The sequence below is a fragment of the Camellia sinensis genome, chromosome 12 (genome assembly GCF_055761805.1).
Source record: "Camellia sinensis isolate YWXY chromosome 12, ASM5576180v1, whole genome shotgun sequence".
NCBI lineage: Eukaryota > Viridiplantae > Streptophyta > Magnoliopsida > Ericales > Theaceae > Camellia > Camellia sinensis.
The window spans coordinates 113,884,380-113,904,911 of NC_138972.1; the positions used below are offsets into that span (position 1 = coordinate 113,884,380).

Genomic DNA, 20,532 nt, shown 5'->3' on the forward strand with positions numbered 1-20,532 from the left:
CATCGCATATCCGTTTGTTTTGAAAATGGATTGAAGTTTGCTACTCGTAAGTAGGCTAAAACACGGGTTTCGATGAATTATTTCAATTCAAGCAACCCAACCTTCACCCACAGGCATTCAGGCAGTTATATCATATAAGCACATAGTCTCATGGCAAGCATGTTGTCATGTTAACATTCACATACATGCAAGATGCTAAAGCATAAACACTCATAGTGTACTCCGAGCCAAAACAATGAACATGTTAGTAATCAAATGTATGATCCAAATCCATGTTAAGATGGCTAATGCAACACATACGAAATGCAATTAGAATAGGCTCGACTAATCTAAGATGGCATATGATATGCGGCAATTTGATACACGTATTCAAATTGGAATTGAAATACTATGCAGTTAGTATGATGCGCCGAGCCCGGTGCATGCAATACAAATGAATGAATGCAAACATGCACAGCATAAGGTATGCTAAATCAAATATGCCCTAAAACTAACCATCATAAGTGGTTAAATAAAAGGGAGAAAGAAGTGGGGGTTGGAAGACATGTATCACACACACGCACGCTTATTACACAATTGCGCCCCCTCGAGGGAGAAACCGAAAGAATAATACAGATTAATTAACTAACAAACTAATTAAATATTACACAATACTTAATTAATTAAATGAATTAATTAAGCTAAGAAAGCAGTAAAGAGGTCTCGGGAAGAGGGATGAATGCGTGCACGCTCGGCTCCGTTCGGAAATCCATCGCCATACTCATGCTGCCTCTATTTACACTGATCTGTACTTCTGAAAACTTCACAAGTCCCAAGGAAGCTTCAAAATCACTCCCTGAGCACTATGGGATGTCATCGGCCAAGATAAAACACCACCGGCCATGGAAATAGGGTCATCGACCAAAAATGGGATCACCGGCACTATTTTGGTAGTCGGCCGACACTGAAAGTTGCCGACCGGCCATTTCTTCCTGCAAAACACTGGTTTTGCTGCAACAGAGGACAGACAAAACATGGCGATGCATTTTCAAAGCAATTTATGCACCACCACCCTCCTCAGCATGTTTGAGACTTAGAGGAGCATGGTTCTCAACCCTCGGGCCATCAATCACGCATTTCAATGCATGATGGCCCGAGGTGCCAAGTGTGCATTTTAATGTCAAATGAAGTGCACACAAAACAAATGAGGGATTCCCAACCTCTATCATGGTTTATCAAGGGGCAAGGAATGCATGCTTAAAGCTATGCAACCTAGACATGCAAGCAAGCTAATGCAACATGAGCATGCAAACAAGCAATGTGCAATAGGCATATAACCTAAACAAACAAACATGCAAAGCATGTAACAACAATGCCGATGATGAGCATGCAACAACATGTGAGGCAAACATGTAACAACATGTTAAGTAACTAAAAAAAAGAGAATGCACGCCAAATGCATTACAACTTAAGCATGCAACAACATGTCATGGATTAAGTACACAACAAGGCACAATTGAACTAGCATGCCACAACATGCAATTCACCGAATATGCAACAAGTATTTGACAACATACAAGGCAAGCATGAAACAACATGCGGGGATAGTCTTACACCAAAATGGGCAGCTCTCGAATAAGCCCAAATCAGCGGCCAAAATGCTAAGGGATAAGGGACAAAACCACATACAAACATGCATGGTAGTTGGCCTAACACTTAAGCATCAAAGGGAGACTTTTAAGCACACTTAAAAGGAATAAAAAAACATGCAAATGTGACAACATGTTAAACTCTGAAAACATGCTAGGAATGATGCCAAACCAACTAAACAAAGTAAGCAAAGCGTGCGAGAAAGTCTAAAGCTTGAAGCTAGCCGAAGGACTCAAACCAAGGCTACATGAAGCAAGCCCCAAAGGGACAAGGGGACCTAAAACAGTCCCAAATCAAGCTAAAATGAGCCTAAAACATGCAATGACCAAAGCCAAAACAAGCTAAAACGAAGGGGCAAAACCATGAAGCATGCAAGGCCAACAAAGAGGTGTTACACTACACCTAATACAACCAAACATGGCACGATTTAAGCGACCCAAAACAGAGTTAGGACATGTCAAAATGAGCCCAAAAACCCACTTGCATGGCATCCCAATGACCCAAGCATGATGGCATACACAATGACACATTCATGAGGCATAAAACACAAACTCTTTAAGACATTAAAGGAGTGATAAATGTAAGTTCATAAGCATGAAATATGGACTGAAATAACATTCTAAGTGATGCCAAACCACTAAAATGATCCACGTGGAGCATGCTAACAACTTGGACACTCAAAGCTAATAAGCTAGATTGCATGGTAGCTATACAAAACAATGCAAGCATGGCCAAATCAATGAAAAACAGAGCTTAAGTATGCTACAACAAGCCTAAAAGCTTCATGGAGTTGGGCCAAAATTATGCTAAAAACACATGTTACAACATGATGCATGTTAAGGCCAAATCATGGGATTATAAGACAAGTGTATGAAGCATGCATGGCATGTCTAAACCAACTCAAAACAGAGGTGTATCATGGCAAAACAAAACCTAATACATGCTGAAATGGAGCTAAAACAAACTAAACACACATGCTACCACACACATGCTACCACCTCTCCACCACTGAAAATCCTCTGGATTTCAGTGGTAGAGAGGTCATGCAAAGACCAAAATAATGGCCAAAAGGTATGGCCTAAAACAAGGCCTAACAAGGCCTTGGAGGGGGGAGACAACCCCAAACCTCAAAGTGACCTTAAACAAAGTTCTAAAACATACAAAATCAAAACTTTTATCAGTTATAGTCAAAGCTTAAAACAATAAGCAAGATAGGCTAAAAGCTTGTGCAAAAATGGGGAATAAAGAAGGTAGGTTCTCACCTTTGAAGAACCTCTTCAAGAACACCACTCCAGCAGGTTTCTTTGGTCAAAACCAGTCCAAGAACCTTAACAACAACCTTCTAAGGCCTCAATAACCCAAGGATGGTGGAATGCTAGGTGTTCTAGTGCAAAAGTAAGACAAAAACTCACTTTAGGGCACAAAATAGGATCAAACAAGGGAGTATCGATACAAAACTATATCTCACCCTCTAACCCTAATTCTCAGAACCCTGGAGGAGGGAGGAGGAGCTCCCTCTTTATAGAGGTTCAAATGCCAAGCTTCCTAAGCAAGCTAAGAAAGAGGCAAATCCCTCCATACACGTGTATGGAGGGGGTGTAATGTGGATGCCAGCTATGACAGCTGGCATAAAATATCTGCCAAAAACAGATGGAAAGGGGTCGGCTAGAAAATATGGTCGATTGACCAACAAAAATGGCCGGCCGACCAAAATATTTGGCCAGTAGCAAGAAAATAGGGCTGGTGGCCTCAAGCCAAGGCCGGTGAGGTGTGGGGATGGCCAACAAGCCATTCCCTGCCCTCAGAAGCAAAAACACAAGTGTTTGGTGTACAACCAAGCACAAAACAAACAAGTCGAGATGTCTTGAGGCAAGGCACGCGACCGAAACCTCCGAGAACTCAAGATGAACACGAACATGGATGATCACCTAGTGTTCAAACGGTGACGTCCAAGTCTTGAGGACGGTCAAAAATGAGGTGTCTACAGGTGGGCAAGAAAAATGGTTTACTTGGAGGAAAAGAAAAGAGAACTTTGAGGGAAATAAACTTTTCTTAGAGGCAAAGAAAGGTAGATTGGAGAACAAGTCGCTTGAAGCCCAAGCAAACAATATAATCTATAACACATTATAATATTAAAATATCTGCTAACATTCCCCCATCTATTTTAATATTATAAGTAACAAAATCTGAGATTATTAGGCAAATAAGGATATTATGCATCATGGTAGGTGTGCTCTACATTGAACCTCCATTAGTGAAACAATAATAGCTACTCTAGAGCCAATAGTATGCTTAGCATTGAACTATGACTGCTTAAGGGAAATAAATAATTATTGCACACACATAATATTCCAAATGTTCATATAAGTTTTAATAGCCAGCACATTACGGCCTTATGCGATCCCAGGATTCATGAGTGTGTTTGAGAATTAGCCAAATCTCATAGGTAGCGGCCCCGCTATCACACTCGCATAGGTGAATTCTGTCAAGGGTGCTCCTGTAATTATGACACCCCACTCAATAAAAGTTACAGAAATTCATTAAGAGTTTTTTTAATAACTCAACCTTTACAACGTTACAGGATAAATGTACTTACATCATAGGGATGGGTAAAAATTAATTTAGTGCATTTCTCACGGCCATCATATGATCGTTCTTCTCATTGAACCTAGTTACAGGATCACTAGTCCCTGGGTTGAGTATCTGCATAAATGGCTTCTGCTATATTCAATAGGCTTTAGCCCTATCCCCTTCGATGTATTCCAAACTCTATCTCTTGCTAAGGCCTTAGTTAATGGATCTGTAAGATTATCAGCAGATTTAATATAATCCACATTTATTATGCCATTATTCATATAAGATCTCACAGTATTGTGTTTTCTTCTGATAGGTCTAGATTTACCATTATAATAACGGTTATTAACTCAACCAATTGCTGTGGTGCTATCACAATGAACCAATATAGGTGGAATCGGTTTTTCCCAACGAGAGATTTTATTTAACAAATCTCTCAACCAATTTTCTTCTTCACTAGCTGTAGCTAAAGCAATAAGCTCAGCCTCCATTGTTGAATTAGCAATAATGGTTTTTTTTTTTATTTCCAACTTATAGCACCACCTTCCAATGTAAATAAGTAACCAGTGGTTGATAATAAAACACCTGACAAGGTATTCCAATTGGCATTATTTTAACCTTCAAGTACTGCAGGATACTTATTATAAAACAAACCATATTTTATGGTACCAGATAAATATTTCATAATCTGCTCAATGGCTAACCAGTGATCACTGTCAGGCTTACTAGTAAACCTGCTAAGTACTCCAACTGCATAGGCAATGTCAGGTCTAGCACAGTTAGTCGCATAACACAAACTACCAATCATACTAGCATATTCCTTTTGATTAATTATATCCTCATCATTTTCAACAGGAAATAAACACACATGAGGATCAAAAGGAGTAAGAACATGCTTGCACTTCTGAAAATTATATTTTTTCAAAATTTTCTCAACATAATGCAACTAATTAAGAAATATACCATCACAGGTTTTGGTAATTTTCATTCCCAAAATATAATTAGTCTCACCAAGATCTTTCATATCAAAATGGTTACTAAAAATATTTTTAGTTTCCACAATGATATGTAAATTAGAGTCAAATATAAGTAAATCATCCACATAGAGGCTAATAATGACATGTGAATTTTCTTCAGATTTATAGTAAATGCCTTTATCACATTCATTAGTTTTATAGTCATTCTCAATCATGCAGGAATCAAATTTCTCATACCACTGTTTAGGGGCATGTTTTAAGCTATATAGGGATTTAACTAGCTTGCACACTTTGCTTTCTTAACCGGGTTCCACAAAACCCTCAGGTTGATCTATATAGATTTCTTCATCCAGGTCTCCATTTAAAAAGACTGTTTTAACATTCATTTGATGAATTTTTAGATCATAAATTGTAGCCACTACAATTAATAATCTAATGGATGTAACTCTAGTAATCGGAGAAAATGTATCAAAAAAGTCAAGATCTACTTGTTGTTTAAAACCTTTTGCAACAAGCATTGCTTTATATTTATCAATAGTTCCATCTGGTTTAAGTTTTTTTCTCAAAACCCATTTACAGCCAATAGTTTTACAACCTGGTGGTAAATCTACTAATACCCAAATTTTATTGGATAATAATGATTCTATCTCATCATTTACAGCATCTTTCCAAAAAACAAAGTCAGGAGATGCCAAAGCTTCTTGTAAAGTTAATGGAGTTTCCTCCACATTAAAAACATGATAATCAGGGCCAAAATCTTTTTCTTTTCTGGCTCTTTTACTCATTCTAGGTTTAAAAACTACAGTGCCTTGGTTTTGTAAAAGAAGAGTAGAGGAACCGATTTCAAATAAAATATTTTCTTGATAATTTTGGCCCCTACCATTTTTAGATTTAAAAGAAAATTTTTCTTCATGAAAAATTGCATCACCTGATTCAAAAATTATTTTGTTTTCAATATCAAAAAATCTATAGGTTGTACTATTTGTTGCATATCCAAGAAAAGCACAAATGACAACATTCACACCTAATTTAGGTCTTTTGGGGTCCACAAGTCTAACAAAAACTAGGCAACCCCAAATCCTCAAATATCTCAAATTGGGCGTATGCCCTTTCCACAACTCAAAATGTGTAACTTTTGTTTTTTTATGTGGCACTTTATTCATAACATAACATGCAGTTAAAATTGCTTCTCCCCACAAATTTGAAAGAGCACCTATTTCAATTAGTATAGTATTTGTTAAATCAGTTAAAATTCTATTTTTCCTTTCTGCTTCACTATTAGATGCAGGTGAATATGATGGAGTAGTTTCATGGATTATTCCCAAAGACTGAGCAAACGAACTGAATCCAAAAGATTCATGCTCCAGGCCTCTATCATTTCTATATCTTTTAATCTTTTTACCGAATTGATTTTCAACTTCAAGAAGGAATTCTTTAAATTTTTCAAAAGTATCACTTTTATTTTTCAACAAGTATGCATAAGTGTATTTTGAAAAATCATCAATAAAACTGATAAAATATATATTTTCTCCATGTGTTAAAATTCTTTCAAATTCACATAAATCAATATGAATTAATTCTAGCAATTCAGTATTTTTCACTACACTTTTATAAGGCCTTTTAGTTATTTTTGCTTGACTGCAAACTTCACATTTCTCAAAATTATTTGTTAGTCTGGGAATTAATCCTAAACTACTCCTGACTCCCACATATCGGCTATTAATATGACATAGACAAGCATGCAAAAAATTCATAGAAGACAAAATGTAAACAGAAACAAGTGCTTTTTTATTCTCAACATTTAATTTAAACATTCCATCATATACATATCTTTTCTCCACAAATATGCATTTTTTAGTGATTACAAATTGGTTAGATTCAATAGTCTGTTTGAAACTAGTTTTGTTGAGCAAATAACTCGACATCAAATTTTTCCTCATGGACGGTGTGTACAACACATCTTTTAAAACAAGCTTACGTCTAGAGGTAAATTTCAGCTCAACATTCTCACACCCGAGCACCTTAGTTAAACTGGAGTCACCAAGCATAACAGTCATCTTCTCATTAAAATGAGTAAAATCTTTGAACCAATCTTTATCATAGTAAACATGCCTATTGACACCAGAGTCTGTCCACCACCCTTTCACAGATTGAACTATAAAATTATCTATAATCATAGCCACAAATGGTTCCTCAGTAACATTAGCATGTGGTCGAGACTATTATTTCTGAAATTTGCAAGTTCGAATAATATGTCCACTTTTGCAACACACAAAACATGTCACATTGGTCAGCTCTTATGGAGGGGGTTCTTGGTTCCATTTCTTTTACCTCGGGTAATTTTTATTTTGTAGCCTTCCAGTATTTTTCTAGATTTTCTTAACTGGCTTTGTTAGGTTTTATTTTTGGCAACCCCGTTTGACAAAACTCCTTTCAGTTGTATTTGTTTTCGCACTTTTATTTCAGTAAGACTACGAGTTTCTTAGATGCGAATCCAACCCGAATTTTGCCTTTCAGAGAAGTTTGTGATGCTAATGCTTTCAAGATTGCCACTTCGCTGATTATGACGGGGATCGAGCTGCCCAGTCAGCTCATGGGGGTTCAGGAGGCAGCGCCTCTTGGCGGGTCCGGGGCAGCGCCACGGCGGGGTCGAGGGGCAGCGCCCCCGAAGCAAAATGCAAAAATACATTCCAAGTTGCCTGTCCGCTCGAGCGGACATTCCCCCGCTCGAGCGGAGAATGCTGGGTTTCAGAAGTTTGTCAGGTCTGTAAAAATACTGGAAGGTGTGATTTCGCGCTCGAGCGGGTTCTCTAGAGCTCGAGCGGACCTCTGTTTTGTCACGCGCATATTTTGCTGAAGACACTCGAGCGGGATGTTGGGCGCTCGAGCGGACCGCGCAAACACAGTTTTCCGGATTTCAATAAGGATTGGGTTTTCTTCCAAATCTAGGATTACTTTTGGTTTTTCTATAAGTAGTTGGTTTTCTTCCAAAACTAGACTACTCCTGAATCCCTCCAGATCTTCTTTTTGGTTCTTAAGGTTTATATCTGGGGATATTTTGTTAGTTTTCTTTGATGTTTTATTGAGTATTCAACTCATAGTTTAAAGAGAGTACATAAAAGGTTTTGTTTGCTATACACAAGACAGAGAGAGAGTTGTTCTTCGGTAAATTCTAAAGAATTCGAGCCTGAAGCTTTGGTGGATTCTGGAGTGGCTCATCGTAAAGACAATTCCAAGGTGAAGACGGGATTGGAAGAGGCACATAGAGGTTGGTTCAATTAGGCATGGATTCGCTTGGTAATTGAGAGTATACCTATGTAATTCCTTTAAATCTTCTTAGTGGATTGTTTTGTGGCTGTTGCCCGTGGTTTTTTAATCACAGTTGGAGGTGTCCAATTGTGGTTTTTCCACGTTAAAATCGTTGTGTTGATTTGTCTGATTGTTTGATTAGGATTGTCATATACTGCTTAAAATTGTTACATAATCACAAATCAATATCTAGAGGTTTTCTAGATTTTTCAGGCTTCAAGTGACTATTTTTATGAAATCGACCTTTGGGTAAAATATTTCCAGAAGTTAAATTTACCTTTTCAGTGGAATGCTCTCGTTTTATAAGCGCATCTTGTCCTCGTGCTTCCTCCTCCACCCAAATCTGTGTGATTAGAGTCTCCAAAGACGTCTCTTTTTACTTATGACGCATTGACTTCTGAAACTTCCTCCAAGATGATGGTAGTTTGTCAATAATACCTGCCACAACAAGATTGTCTCCAATTTTGATGCCTTCGGATCTAACTTCAGCCACTAGCATCTAAAAATCTTAAACTTGCTCCACCACTGATTTTTCATCTATCATCTAATAGCCGAAAAAACAGCTTGCAGCATTTTTTTAGCACCTACCTCTTCAGTGTCATATTTATTCTACAAGGTTTTTCAAATTTTCTTGGCAGCGGTGTAAGTAGTATCATAATAATCATAAAATTGATCCGAAAGAAAATTCAAAAGATAATACCGACATTTATACTCATATGTGTTGTATTTCTCTATTTTTTCAAAATGAGCAGCATACTCCTCATCGATCATCTCTTTAGTGGGGACGTTGTTCGGATTTTTCTCAGTCAAGATATAAGCCACCTTGAGGAGACTGAGGTAGAAAATCACCTTACCTTTCCATCTCTTGACATGGGCTCCCTTGAACCGGAAAGGCTTGTTGAGATCGTCGATATTCTCGTTGGGTCCAATACTGGCTTTATGAATTTCACTGTTTGAATCTCCTTAAAATTGTTGGTGATAATTACAAATAAAACACCAGAAAAATACAAATAATAAAAATTACAATAACTATTGAAAGGGCTGAGGCATGGAAAATTCGCTCTCTTTAAGGAGATTCAAACTCTCTGCGATTAGACAAAACCTTACATCGGTGCAGCAGAAAAAACCTTGACTTGTCCCTCCAGGATACAACAGTCCGACTAAGTCGTATGGTTCACCAATACTGCACAATTGGTTGAACCAAAAGTTTCATCACATACGCCATTTATTTCTTTGCCTGATAATCTCACACAAAAATAATAAAATAACAAAAACTTCCCTTTTTTTTATTATTCGAGATAAGAAATTAGCTGAATTTAAAGGAGAGGAACCTTGGGGCAAACGAAAAGGAAAAATAATAAAATAAGAGTTACTTGGTGTGAAAGAAAAAAGGTTTACTTGGAGAAAAAGAAAAGAGAACTTGGAGAGAAAGAAATTTTTCTTAGAAACAAAGAAAGATAACTTAGAAAACAAATTATTTGAAGCCTAAACAAACAACATAATTTATAATACATTATAATATTAAAATATATGCTAACAAAAGGTATGAAATCATAAGATTCTAGCAAACCATCAGGGGCACATTACACAAACACATACATAACTTAAAGCACACACAAGACACGAGTCACGAATCAAATTTTAACGGAAGTGTATGTAACCTCGAAATCAGACAGTCCAAAACGGGAAATTATTCAATACTCCCGGAGCACCACGTGTCCATACTCCAAACTAATCAGCAATTAATTAGCTCCATGTTGTCTCCCCATGTCCAACATAAATCGTGGGCCCTTGTGTCTCTCCACCAATCAAAATCTTATGGAGCACCACGTGTCCATACTCCGGGAGTACTGAATAATCACCCGTCCAAAACGCTGCTGTGAAGTGTTAGAGTGAGGGTAATGTTGTGTTTGGTTAGGGATTTCAGAAGGGATTTAAAAAGGAAAAAGAAAAAAAATGTGTAAAATTAGATAAAGTAAGTATTTGGCATGCACTAAAATAGTGCATTTTTTTTTTTTTTTGCATACATATACTTATTTGGGCCACATCAATTAATATTTATCAACATCTCCTATCTACTTTTCTACTCACTTTTTTTACTTTTCTATATATATTTTTTTATAAAAAGTCAAAAAGAGCACTTATTTAGAACATCCCAAACCACTCCAAAATATAAATATATTTTATTCATATTTTACTTATCTTCTATGTTTCTTTTTCTAAATCCCAACCAAACACAGGGTAATAGACAATAGTTTTTGGCGGTTTGTTTGTTGAATTAGGTTTTATGCGATTATTTATACGATAGAATTGAAGGTTGGTTTGGAAATTAATTTTTTTTTTTTAGTGATTTTATATATATATATATAAAGATGTACAATGATGTAAAAATAATGGCTTGAAAACTTATTATGAAATTTTTTTTTTTCTTTATTAAAAAAATTTATAGTAATTTTTTAATTTTTATGTAATAAAAATATATTATTTATACTAATCAGTTTTTGTCATGTTTGTATAGGGTGCAACTTAGACAGATTTGAACAGGTTGAAAAGTTATTCAAACTCAGTCTAAATTGTGTTGAGAGCTGTTTATGCCCGTTCAAGCCCAAGTTGTAGCACAAGGTTATCTACCGAGTCCGATTCGAGTTAAATCTGAATTGCTTGAGTGGTCCAAATTGCACACAAATTTTATTTATTTATTTTTCTTTTTTTAGTGCAGCTAAATTAATTAATTTATTAAAATTAGACTATATTTACATTTTTTTTATAAAATCATTAATAATATCAAAATAAATAATTTATATAATATAAGAGAGACGCCACTATGGTGATATTTATAATTTATGAGTAAGAAAAAAAATGTAAGACTTTGCATTGTATTACTTATGTATATAATATATTTAACATGATCTAATCTAACGATCTTAATTATTTTAATATCATCTAATAACTAATCATTTATATGTATATTTATTTTTTTTACATATTATATATATAATTCGGGTTTCTAATTGCTTGATGTCTATCCAAAATCCGTCTAAATTTAATTCAATTTCCAAATTTTTGACTAAACTCATACTAAATTTAAAAATATTTTATCTAAGTCCTAAAAAATTCAAACTAAACTCAGACTGAACCCGCCTAAGTTACCCCCTACAAATCTACAAAACTGTTCAAATAATAATGTTACAATAATCATTTTTCTTGTTATGTAATATACTTGCATTTGTTGAATATTAATTATATGGGACACTTTAAATACTAATGACATAAGATCAATTAAATTTAATAAATGTGAGTATACGGTAGATAAAGATGATGATTCTATTATTAGTGTTATCATTCAGAAAATAATTAGTACAATAAATAATTTGCCACAAAAGTATATTGCAACATCTCGGTCCAAATTACGGTTGGTTTGGGATGTCCTAAAAAAGTGCACTTTTTGACTTATTGGTGGGTTTGGGTTGGGTTTGGGTTGGGTTTGATGTGATGTGTTAGAGAGGTGATGTGATTTAAATAAGATGATGTGACTTAAATAAGATAGTGACTTTTTGACTTTTTGACTTATTTAGTACATGCCAAACTAGCCCTTAATTTGCTAAAACAGCAACACCCAACCTGTGGTGTTTCGGTTCTAACAAATACACTTGAATGACAACTTTTGCTTAAATGATGAAGAAGCAACAATATAGAGAGATTAATTTTCCATTTTCAAAAAAACAAAATTTTCCTTTTTCAAAAAAATAAAAACAATAATCAGAGTGCCCAAGAAACTTCTGAAACGCTGGACTCCTGAAGTCTTTTTGCTTCTCTTTTTAACAATTATACAGTAACTTCAAGTCAGGCACAAAAAAATTGATAAAGTTGGCTATTGCCAGAAATTATTATCATAGATGCACAGCCACTGTCTTGAGGCATCAAGTAATCAAATTCCTCCTAATCCCCCTCCCAATTCAGGCACCAAAAAATCGATAAAGTTGGCTATTGCCAGAAATTATAATCATAGTAGACGCACAGCCACCGTCTTGAGGCATCAAGTATAATCAAATTCCTCCTAACTCCCCTCCCCCTTCCCTTCCCAAAAAAAAAAAGGCGGTCATATATCAACTCCACAAAAACTAGATATATTTGAAGTGGAGCCAAAAGCTACCAAAGCATAACCAAAAGATACATCTAATTAAATGGAAATCATGGCATTTTGAAATACAAATTCACTATATATATTCTCTCTCTAGTCCTTTTTGCCATCATTTCACATATGTGCCCAATGGTAGGCACTCAGTCATAGACTAACAGATTCAATCAGGCCAAATACCGGAACAAATTTGGGTTCTCCTTGTCTCTTTCCAAATAGTCACGGGTGATCAGATCTTCAATCCGCTTCTTGATTGCCTTGAAATCAGGCTGCACAGGCAAAATTCAGTATCAATTAAGTACTTATGAGAACTTCTGTTACAAGAATTAAATTAATCTGACCTCAGAATCTAGTGTTACCAGAAAACGCTAATACTTTAGTGACTTATGTTTTGGAACGCAAGTTCCGAAAAGTTATTCCAATATATTTCCTTAAATGTTTCCCTAGGAGGAAAAATAAATAAATATAATCAACTAAAATCTAAGGTGAGTGAAGTTTTGACAGGACAAAACATAAAAAAATAGGTCATGCTCATAGAAATGTTTTGCTAAATGATTAATTTAGAGAGAGAAAACAGCTACATTTTATTACATGCCTATTAGTTATAAGAGTTTCACTCATCAAATGTTGGTATATTAATAGGGATACTTGATGTGTCTAATAATTTCCTACACACTGCCCATTTAAAAGTTCACTTCAGGATATTTAGATTAGATAACATGTTATACCTTGAACATGCGGCTTAACTGCTCGACACATTCCATGACTAACTGTTGATGACCCAAAACTTTGCGACTCTTCATTATGCGCACAATTGAGGCGTCAATAGCATAACGTCTATCCTTGTCAACATCTTCAACAACCTTCTTCCTTTCATCCACTGGTGGTAGAGGAATCTGAATAGGAAAATAGAAAGTCTGAATCATCTAAGAAACTCCAAATGAGGGGGAGGCAACAGGAAATAACAATATTGAGAGAGATAGAGAGAGTATCGCTAACCCTGATCCTCCTCATTCTGTCAGTAAACTTGGGGTTGAACTCAAAATAGTCATTTGGAGAGACAGTTTTACTGTGTGGTTCCTTGTTAAGAATTTTGTACTTGGCACATGACAAAGACTGTAGCAATCTAACTAAATCATCATCAGCCAAATTTAATTGGGTCTTGATTTCAGAATAATTCAACCTATCTGAAGCGTTGAATAGCAGAAGAGCTGCAGCCTGAAAACCATGAAATGTGTTAAGGGAAAATTTAAATCCTCACATTATACAAGTGAAAGTACATTTTAAATAGGAATGTACCTGATAAGTTCCCACCATCAGCTCAATAGTTTTTGGTTCAAACTTGCCGATTATGTTGCAGGTACCCAATGAGTACATCCATGTAAGCTTCCTATGTTTTGTTTTTGTTTGATAGAATTCCTTGAAAACCTCAACACACTTCACCTGGAGAAACCGCTTTCTTTATCAGCAAGAAACCAAAATTAACAGCCAAAAAAGTTAAATGCATCTGCCTTCACAAGAATACAGAAGCAGTATATCTTACCATCTCTGCAGGGAGACTTAGATCAGAGGATTTATACGTTGGCCAGAATCCAGTAGTAAGGACAGTAACAGTCAAATCAATCCCAGGATTTGCATTAGAGTTATTCTCAAGATATTCCTCAAAATGGGTCTGATTCTCCCTTGCCAATGTCAAATCTGTGACCTGGAGGACACAAAAAATGAAGGTCTATTAAAGCACCCAAAAAAAAAAGAAAAAAGAAAGAACAACTGTAGTTGAACAATCATGAGCAATTCACCATGCCCTCCATCTTTGATGTGAACTGCCCACCACATTGCTGCTTCAGCTTTGACAGGATAATTCTTTCATGATCATCATTAGCACTCTTGTCAAAAAGAAGACGACGAGAAAGCTTTTTCCTGCCAGCAGTCCAAAAAAAAAAAGGAAAATAAGTACTAAATTGAGTCCTTGAAAGATAAAAAATAAGAAGTAGAGGGGAGGGGAGGAAAAAATGGCATCCAAGACAAAGTTGAAAATATATAAAGCAAGGAAACGGCATACCTGTAGAATTCGGCGTAAAGGTCTTTATCGCTAATATAAGCAAGCAACTTCACTACCTGCAGAAATAAAAGACAGGTTAAAACTACCATGAAAAGTCAATAAGATCAACAAAAACAAATTTGAAATGAGAAAACAAGAAGATGACCTTATCCAATGTGTCCTCAATGGCTTCATCACTCAATTTTTCACTCCCACCCTTCTTAAGAATATTATCACAAAATGATGCCAGCAGCTCTGCACTTGAGAAGCCAGAAACATTTTTGTTGCAGAATACCTCAAAAGCCTCTTTCAGCGCCTAGAGAAAAATCAAGAAAAGTGAATTTTAAGGGGGGGGGGAGATGACAGAGAAGGACCCACAAGCAACTCCCCAAACAAACCTTGTGAAAGAGAGTGTGGTTTGCAAAACAATCATTCACATATGCCATGTACTTGTCATGGAGCTCAATAACTTTTCTGACAAAGACCTGAATAAGAGACAATGCATCAGTTTCTATGCTTCCTAGCTGCAGCTAGGATAAATACCAATAAAAACTAAATGTACAGGCTATGAAAGAAATACCTGCTCCTGTGAGCCAAGCGCATTCTCTGCCTGTGGAGAGTAATAGTTGTTAGCACTTGCAAAAGCAGCCACATTAATGGGAACTAGGTGAGAAGTTGCTTACTTGTAGCCACCTCAAAGTTATCACGAAAACTTAAAAAAGTACACCTAGTGACAAGACTCCTAAACAACATGAGCTAAATTTAAAAATTGTGTTTAATCATGCAACTCGAAAAACTCCAGCTACTAAACTTGACATTTGGTTGTGTGTCTTTTGTTCTCAAGAGTTGGCCCTTAACGTTGATTGAATCACAAAGAATGAGAATAACAAGACATTTCATAATTTGGTGTTGAAATGAGAGATGAATAGTCTTCTGACTCAAGTTGTGGCCATTTGTAAAGATCTTTTTGTTTGTTTGTTTTTTTAGTAATCTTTATTTTATGACTAGTGTAAAATGAATATTATATCTGTTACATTCATTAGGCATAAGAATCATTTACCCATATATATACTAACCTTGTTACTTGCCGCATCTTCAGCCTGTTGGACCAAGGCTGTACCTTCAGCAGTAACATGCTGCATCAGGAATCCCACACAATGTGTCAATAAGAGAAAAGAAGATAATGTCCAGAGGCTCCTTTAGCTCCACAAATAAAGACCCAAAAAAAAAAATAGAAGGAAAAGAAGAGGAAGAAATAAAAAGACATACCTGTTTAAATATATTAGCAACTGGTTCCAAACCTTTAGGAATTTTATGGAATAGTCTATACATCCTAGAGAGATCCTCTACCTAAGATGAGAAAACAAATTGGAGATATTACTCACCGTATATGGCTTTATTTCAGATGGCCATATTTTATTTTCTCTAAACAATGAAATAACGATACTCCATATAATAATACCTTATCATCTCTAAGCAAAACACGGCATCCAGAATGCTCCTTTTCAAGCAATTGGGTGCTGTATACCACCAACAACTCATTTTGCACTTTCTACAGAAAGAAAACAAAAAAAGTTCAATTAAACATTAACTACAATGACCCACAACATCAGCAAATTCAGCTCAAAGATAAAAAAATAAAAAATAAAAAATAAAAGACAGCATTTGATTGGTGGATCCATTACAATTAAATTTCCAAAACAGAATATTTGAAACCACTTTTTTAGGTTTTCCATCCAAAAGGTGAAGAGAAATGGCAAGACAAAAAAGAGAACACAACCATATGCATTTGCTCTTTTCCGTATCTACTGATTCGTAGTCAATATTCAAAAATGAAGTGGAAGCAATTTTTCATTATTATTTTAAATGCGTCCTTTTTAAATAGGTAAATGAATGGTTATGAATTCACTTTTGATGAAAATTGTTGAAATTTTAGGTTCATGTTCTTACTTTTATGTACCTCAAAGATTAATTACAATACTATCATCTAGGAGTTGCAAACTCAACATTACGACTCCAACTGAACGAATGCTTTTCCTCATTGCAATGCTTATAACAGATCCTTGTGAGTTGTATCAAACTTGTAACCACCAATTTTAAATATGTAAGAAAATAAAGACTTCCTTTTGCATCAATTTGCAATTATCCGACCATTCATTTCAACATAAACATTAATACTATCAAAGTCCATCTGTCTTCCAATTGGCTTAGTTTATGATCTCAAAATCTTCCAAACATTTCAAGCACTTCAAACATTTCAACTTCTCTTCATAATGCAACACAATGTTTACCAAATTACCATAGAAGGACAGAAACCAATATGAATTTATGAAGCCATGAATAATACCAGTAATTTGATTGTACACAAAACTCGCCATATGTAAGGTTAACTACAATAAAATGTACCAAAGTATCTATATAACCTGAACATGAACCACACTCAAATGGAGGCATCAAATGATCTATTACATGAACAACATCTACATCTAACTATGTATACAATATTAAATTTCTAACCTCCACTAGCTTTTGCTCACTGCTCGAGTGCAAATAATGGGACACTCTATCCCTCTCCTTTTTCAAGCATTCCTCAGCCTGTTGTTTCCGTAATAGGTGTCAGACTCCATCCAAATGGATCGTCTAATTGCATCATGCCAAATTAATATACTATATAAAAAATTATATTAACCTTCAACATGTAATCAGGACAAGAATCTTCAACAATCCAGTTTGATGCTTTCCGAGAATAATAAGCAGCAGAATCTTTAAGCATGTCATCTTCAAAGTCGTTTTCATAATAAAGCATTTGTCCCATTCCAATTTCAACGAATATATCCAGAACATTTTTCAATAAAGCTCTGTCAATTTGCTCTCCCTCGCGTTCTTGGTCAATCTGGTCCAGAAGAATTGATAATTAACCGCAAATGCTTACAAGTAAAAGAACCATGCTCATGCTTCAGCGGTAAACTTACAAGTGCGACAACAGCATCTCGGACTTTGTCCTTCAACTCCTCATAAACCTAAAATTCAAAAAATAATCACTTAAGCAACGCTAAGACAAAAATGGAAGCTTTATCAAAATGTAGCCACTGTATCTCAGGATTTACAGATCACACTAACATAAGAAACAATTGTATAGAAAAAACTCATAACAAACCAGGTCACGGAAGCAAGCGAGTCCAACTTCGTTGAGTGCAGGAAGTGACCTCCTCGCAATAAAATAACGATCAAGATAATGGAAGAAGCGTGAAAGCCACCTGACCAAAACTTTGTGATTTGCCCATCTTTTTACGAGCTCCCTCAACATAAACTCATCGTGTTTCTCTCTTAAGGATGGCAGCACCTAACAGTGAAGACAAAGTGCACCTAAGTATTGGAATAGTAAAGAAGACTATGACTACATAAAATCATGCATGTATGACGGGGTGGGGGTTGTTGGAACAGCAGCAACGAAAAATTCAATGATAAATTGGAAACTAAATATAAATAAAATCAGCTACCATATGCAAAATGCCATAATTGTTTGTCAAAAAAAAAAAATTGGGGTTTTTTTGGATTAGTAAACAAGTGGACAGTTCACATTTAAACTCCTAATTCCAAGTACAAATCTCCCATTCCATAATGACAGCTCCCATAAAGAAAAAAAGGAAATGAACTGCAATCTCTAATCTAAATATGAGATTTGCCAAACACCTGAATATGGAGAGAAGCACCCTAAAAACATAACTACATGCCCGCCATCACAGTTATGCTTCATGCTATAAAATAAAAATTATGTTGACAATAAACATGTGTTAGACACAAACGCTTAGGTCATATTTCTTGCCATCAAACAGAATCATCAAATTTCTGTTCAGGTATGTGTTTCGGTTAGCTTGGAAAAAGAAACATTTCGAAATCATTTCGAAAATGTTTCGAAAACATGAGGGAGATGACCAAAAAAATTGGAAATGTATGAAAATGTTTGGGAACAAAAACTAAAACCTATATAAATGTTAATACATTCTTCATAATTACATTTTTCTTTTGACAAAAAAGGCAAATAAAAATGACCATTGTTGGATTTTCCTAATAGTTATCCGATACAACTAGCTATTTTAGTATTTTTGTAGAAATTTGGTGCATTTATATGCAGTTTGGTGGATACATTGAAGTTTTGATATTCCACTAATGTTTTGTTTTGATTTCCAGCTGTTTCGATGAAAAATAAATGAAATTTTGTTCCTTGCAATGTGCATATGAATTAACAATTTCCACGTGAGAATATTCACAACAGCTAATAGTATAATAGTATTGATAACAATCAACGAATTTCCTCACCGTTGAATTGATGTATTCTTCAAAAGCCTCTTTATATTTCTCGTATAGCTGTTGAGAATAATCATGAGGGGGCTTTTGGGTGCACATGTTGTATATAGTACTGTAATTATAATTAAGGAGAAATCACTCCATTCATACAATAAAAGGGGATTATTTTCTTCCCCTTCTCTTTTTCTTTTCTTTTTTAGGCTGTGTGTGTGTGTAAGAGAGAGAGAGACACACACACACGGATTATAAGAAAAATTGCAAAGCAAAATTAAAAATTGATGGTAAGGGATACGTGTACAGCATCATGTACTCCTCCGAGCTGAACCACTCTGGTAACCCTTCTAGAATTCTCTTCAGCTTTGTGATCCCCCTTTGCATAAAATCCCATCCTTCCTCCAACTCAATAGTCTTGTGCTGATTCATTGTGATATTCACACCAAACCCTCAAACTATAATCTGTGAATAAAATAATCAGATCATCACAATCCCATCAAACAATGCACAATTTAACAGAACATGACAAACATAAACTACTCCAATATAACTAGACGGTCGCAAAGCTGGTGTGTAACCTGAACATAATTTTGCAAACCACAACAAATAAAGTTTTGGGTATTGACATTTTTAGAGTATCAACAACTCTATCAACCACAAACCTAATTTACACTGTTCTAAATACTAGATAGAAACAAAACACCTAATTTGCATAACCAAAATTTCAATTATCCTAACAAAAATCAATACCCATGGTGAGTTCATCAAGGATTAATACAAACATAAAGACGACCCATTACCCTAAATTTGACCGCCTCACCTGGATTCACACACAAACTACAACAAAACCAATAAAAAAATCAAACGATATTCTTATACAAAAATTAAGTCTTTGTACATATCTGATAATACATACAAACAAAACCAAAACAACAACACGCACAAACACCGTACGAGTTAAACCCACGCGAAAGACGATCGCATAGCACCATAATCAGCGTCTCGAAAATGAGAATTCAAGAGTCAGATGCTGCGGAAGTGTAACCTCGAGCAGTGATTAAAACTTAAAAAAACCCTAGAAATCAATCGTGGGACAATCAACGGGGCTGAGCAGAGATTCGAAGGAATGCCATTGAAATCGGAGATGAATTGAAGGTTAAAGGGCGTGAACGAGTACCTGAGGTTCGAGGGCCGCAGAGAAACCCTAGCCCTAGAGATCGGAGGCCGAGCCGGAGTCCCTCCGTATCAGAGCGAGGAGGGGAAAGCTAGGAGGGAACAATCGACACCGTTTAGTCGTGGATTTACAATTAAAGGTACCGAAATTTTAAAATATAAAATTAATTAAAATATTTTTCTTCTAAGATAAATGACAAATATGAGAACAAATAAAATATAAAATAATAAATTTACAAAACACAAAATTAACTTTTTTTTTTTTTTTTTTTTTTTTGAACTGCACAAAATTAACTGCTAAGTAAGTTAATTTGTTGAGTCAATGATAAATTAAAGAGAAATTTAGTCTAACATTCATTCTCATCTTTTAGTAATAGAAGAGATTTATA

At 35.4% G+C, this 20,532-nt stretch overlaps 1 protein-coding gene across 2 annotated transcripts; it reads right to left on the minus strand.

Moving 5' to 3' along the window:
* Positions 1–12,649: 12,649 nt before the first annotated feature.
* On the minus strand, positions 12,650–20,330 carry LOC114276395 (cullin-1). 2 transcript variants are annotated; one of them, XM_028218188.2, is made up of 20 exons: positions 20,148–20,330; positions 19,269–19,432; positions 18,989–19,088; positions 17,826–18,011; positions 17,641–17,688; positions 17,358–17,561; positions 17,186–17,263; positions 16,131–16,220; positions 15,938–16,018; positions 15,745–15,804; positions 15,249–15,278; positions 15,067–15,153; positions 14,835–14,984; positions 14,690–14,745; positions 14,427–14,547; positions 14,171–14,332; positions 13,927–14,070; positions 13,627–13,845; positions 13,356–13,523; positions 12,650–12,896 (listed from the first exon to the last, which is right to left on the minus strand). In XM_028218188.2, the coding sequence occupies exons 2-20, from the start codon at positions 19,397–19,399 to the stop codon at positions 12,795–12,797; spliced, it is 2,217 nt and encodes a 738-aa protein (XP_028073989.2). In that variant the 5' UTR covers positions 19,400–19,432; positions 20,148–20,330; the 3' UTR covers positions 12,650–12,794. The 2 variants fall into 2 exon arrangements, with proteins under 2 accessions (XP_028073989.2, XP_082755770.1); XM_082899644.1 differs by having other exon boundaries at positions 19,925–20,251.
* Between the last annotated feature and the right edge of the window lie 202 nt (positions 20,331–20,532).

What these genes read in the sequence shown, in the direction of transcription:
- LOC114276395 (XM_028218188.2), bottom strand. Translation starts at nt 19,399, where the DNA reads ATGAATCAGCACAAGACTATTGAGTTGGAGGAAGGATGGGATTTTATG. An exon ending in AAGATGCGGCAAGTAACAAG is followed by an intron (nt 15,279 to 15,744) that starts GTTAGTATATAT and finishes TACTCTCCACAG; the next exon opens with GCAGAGAATGCGCTTGGCTC. An exon ending in CTTTACGCCGAATTCTACAG is followed by an intron (nt 14,548 to 14,689) that starts GTATGCCGTTTC and finishes GACTGCTGGCAG; the next exon opens with GAAAAAGCTTTCTCGTCGTC.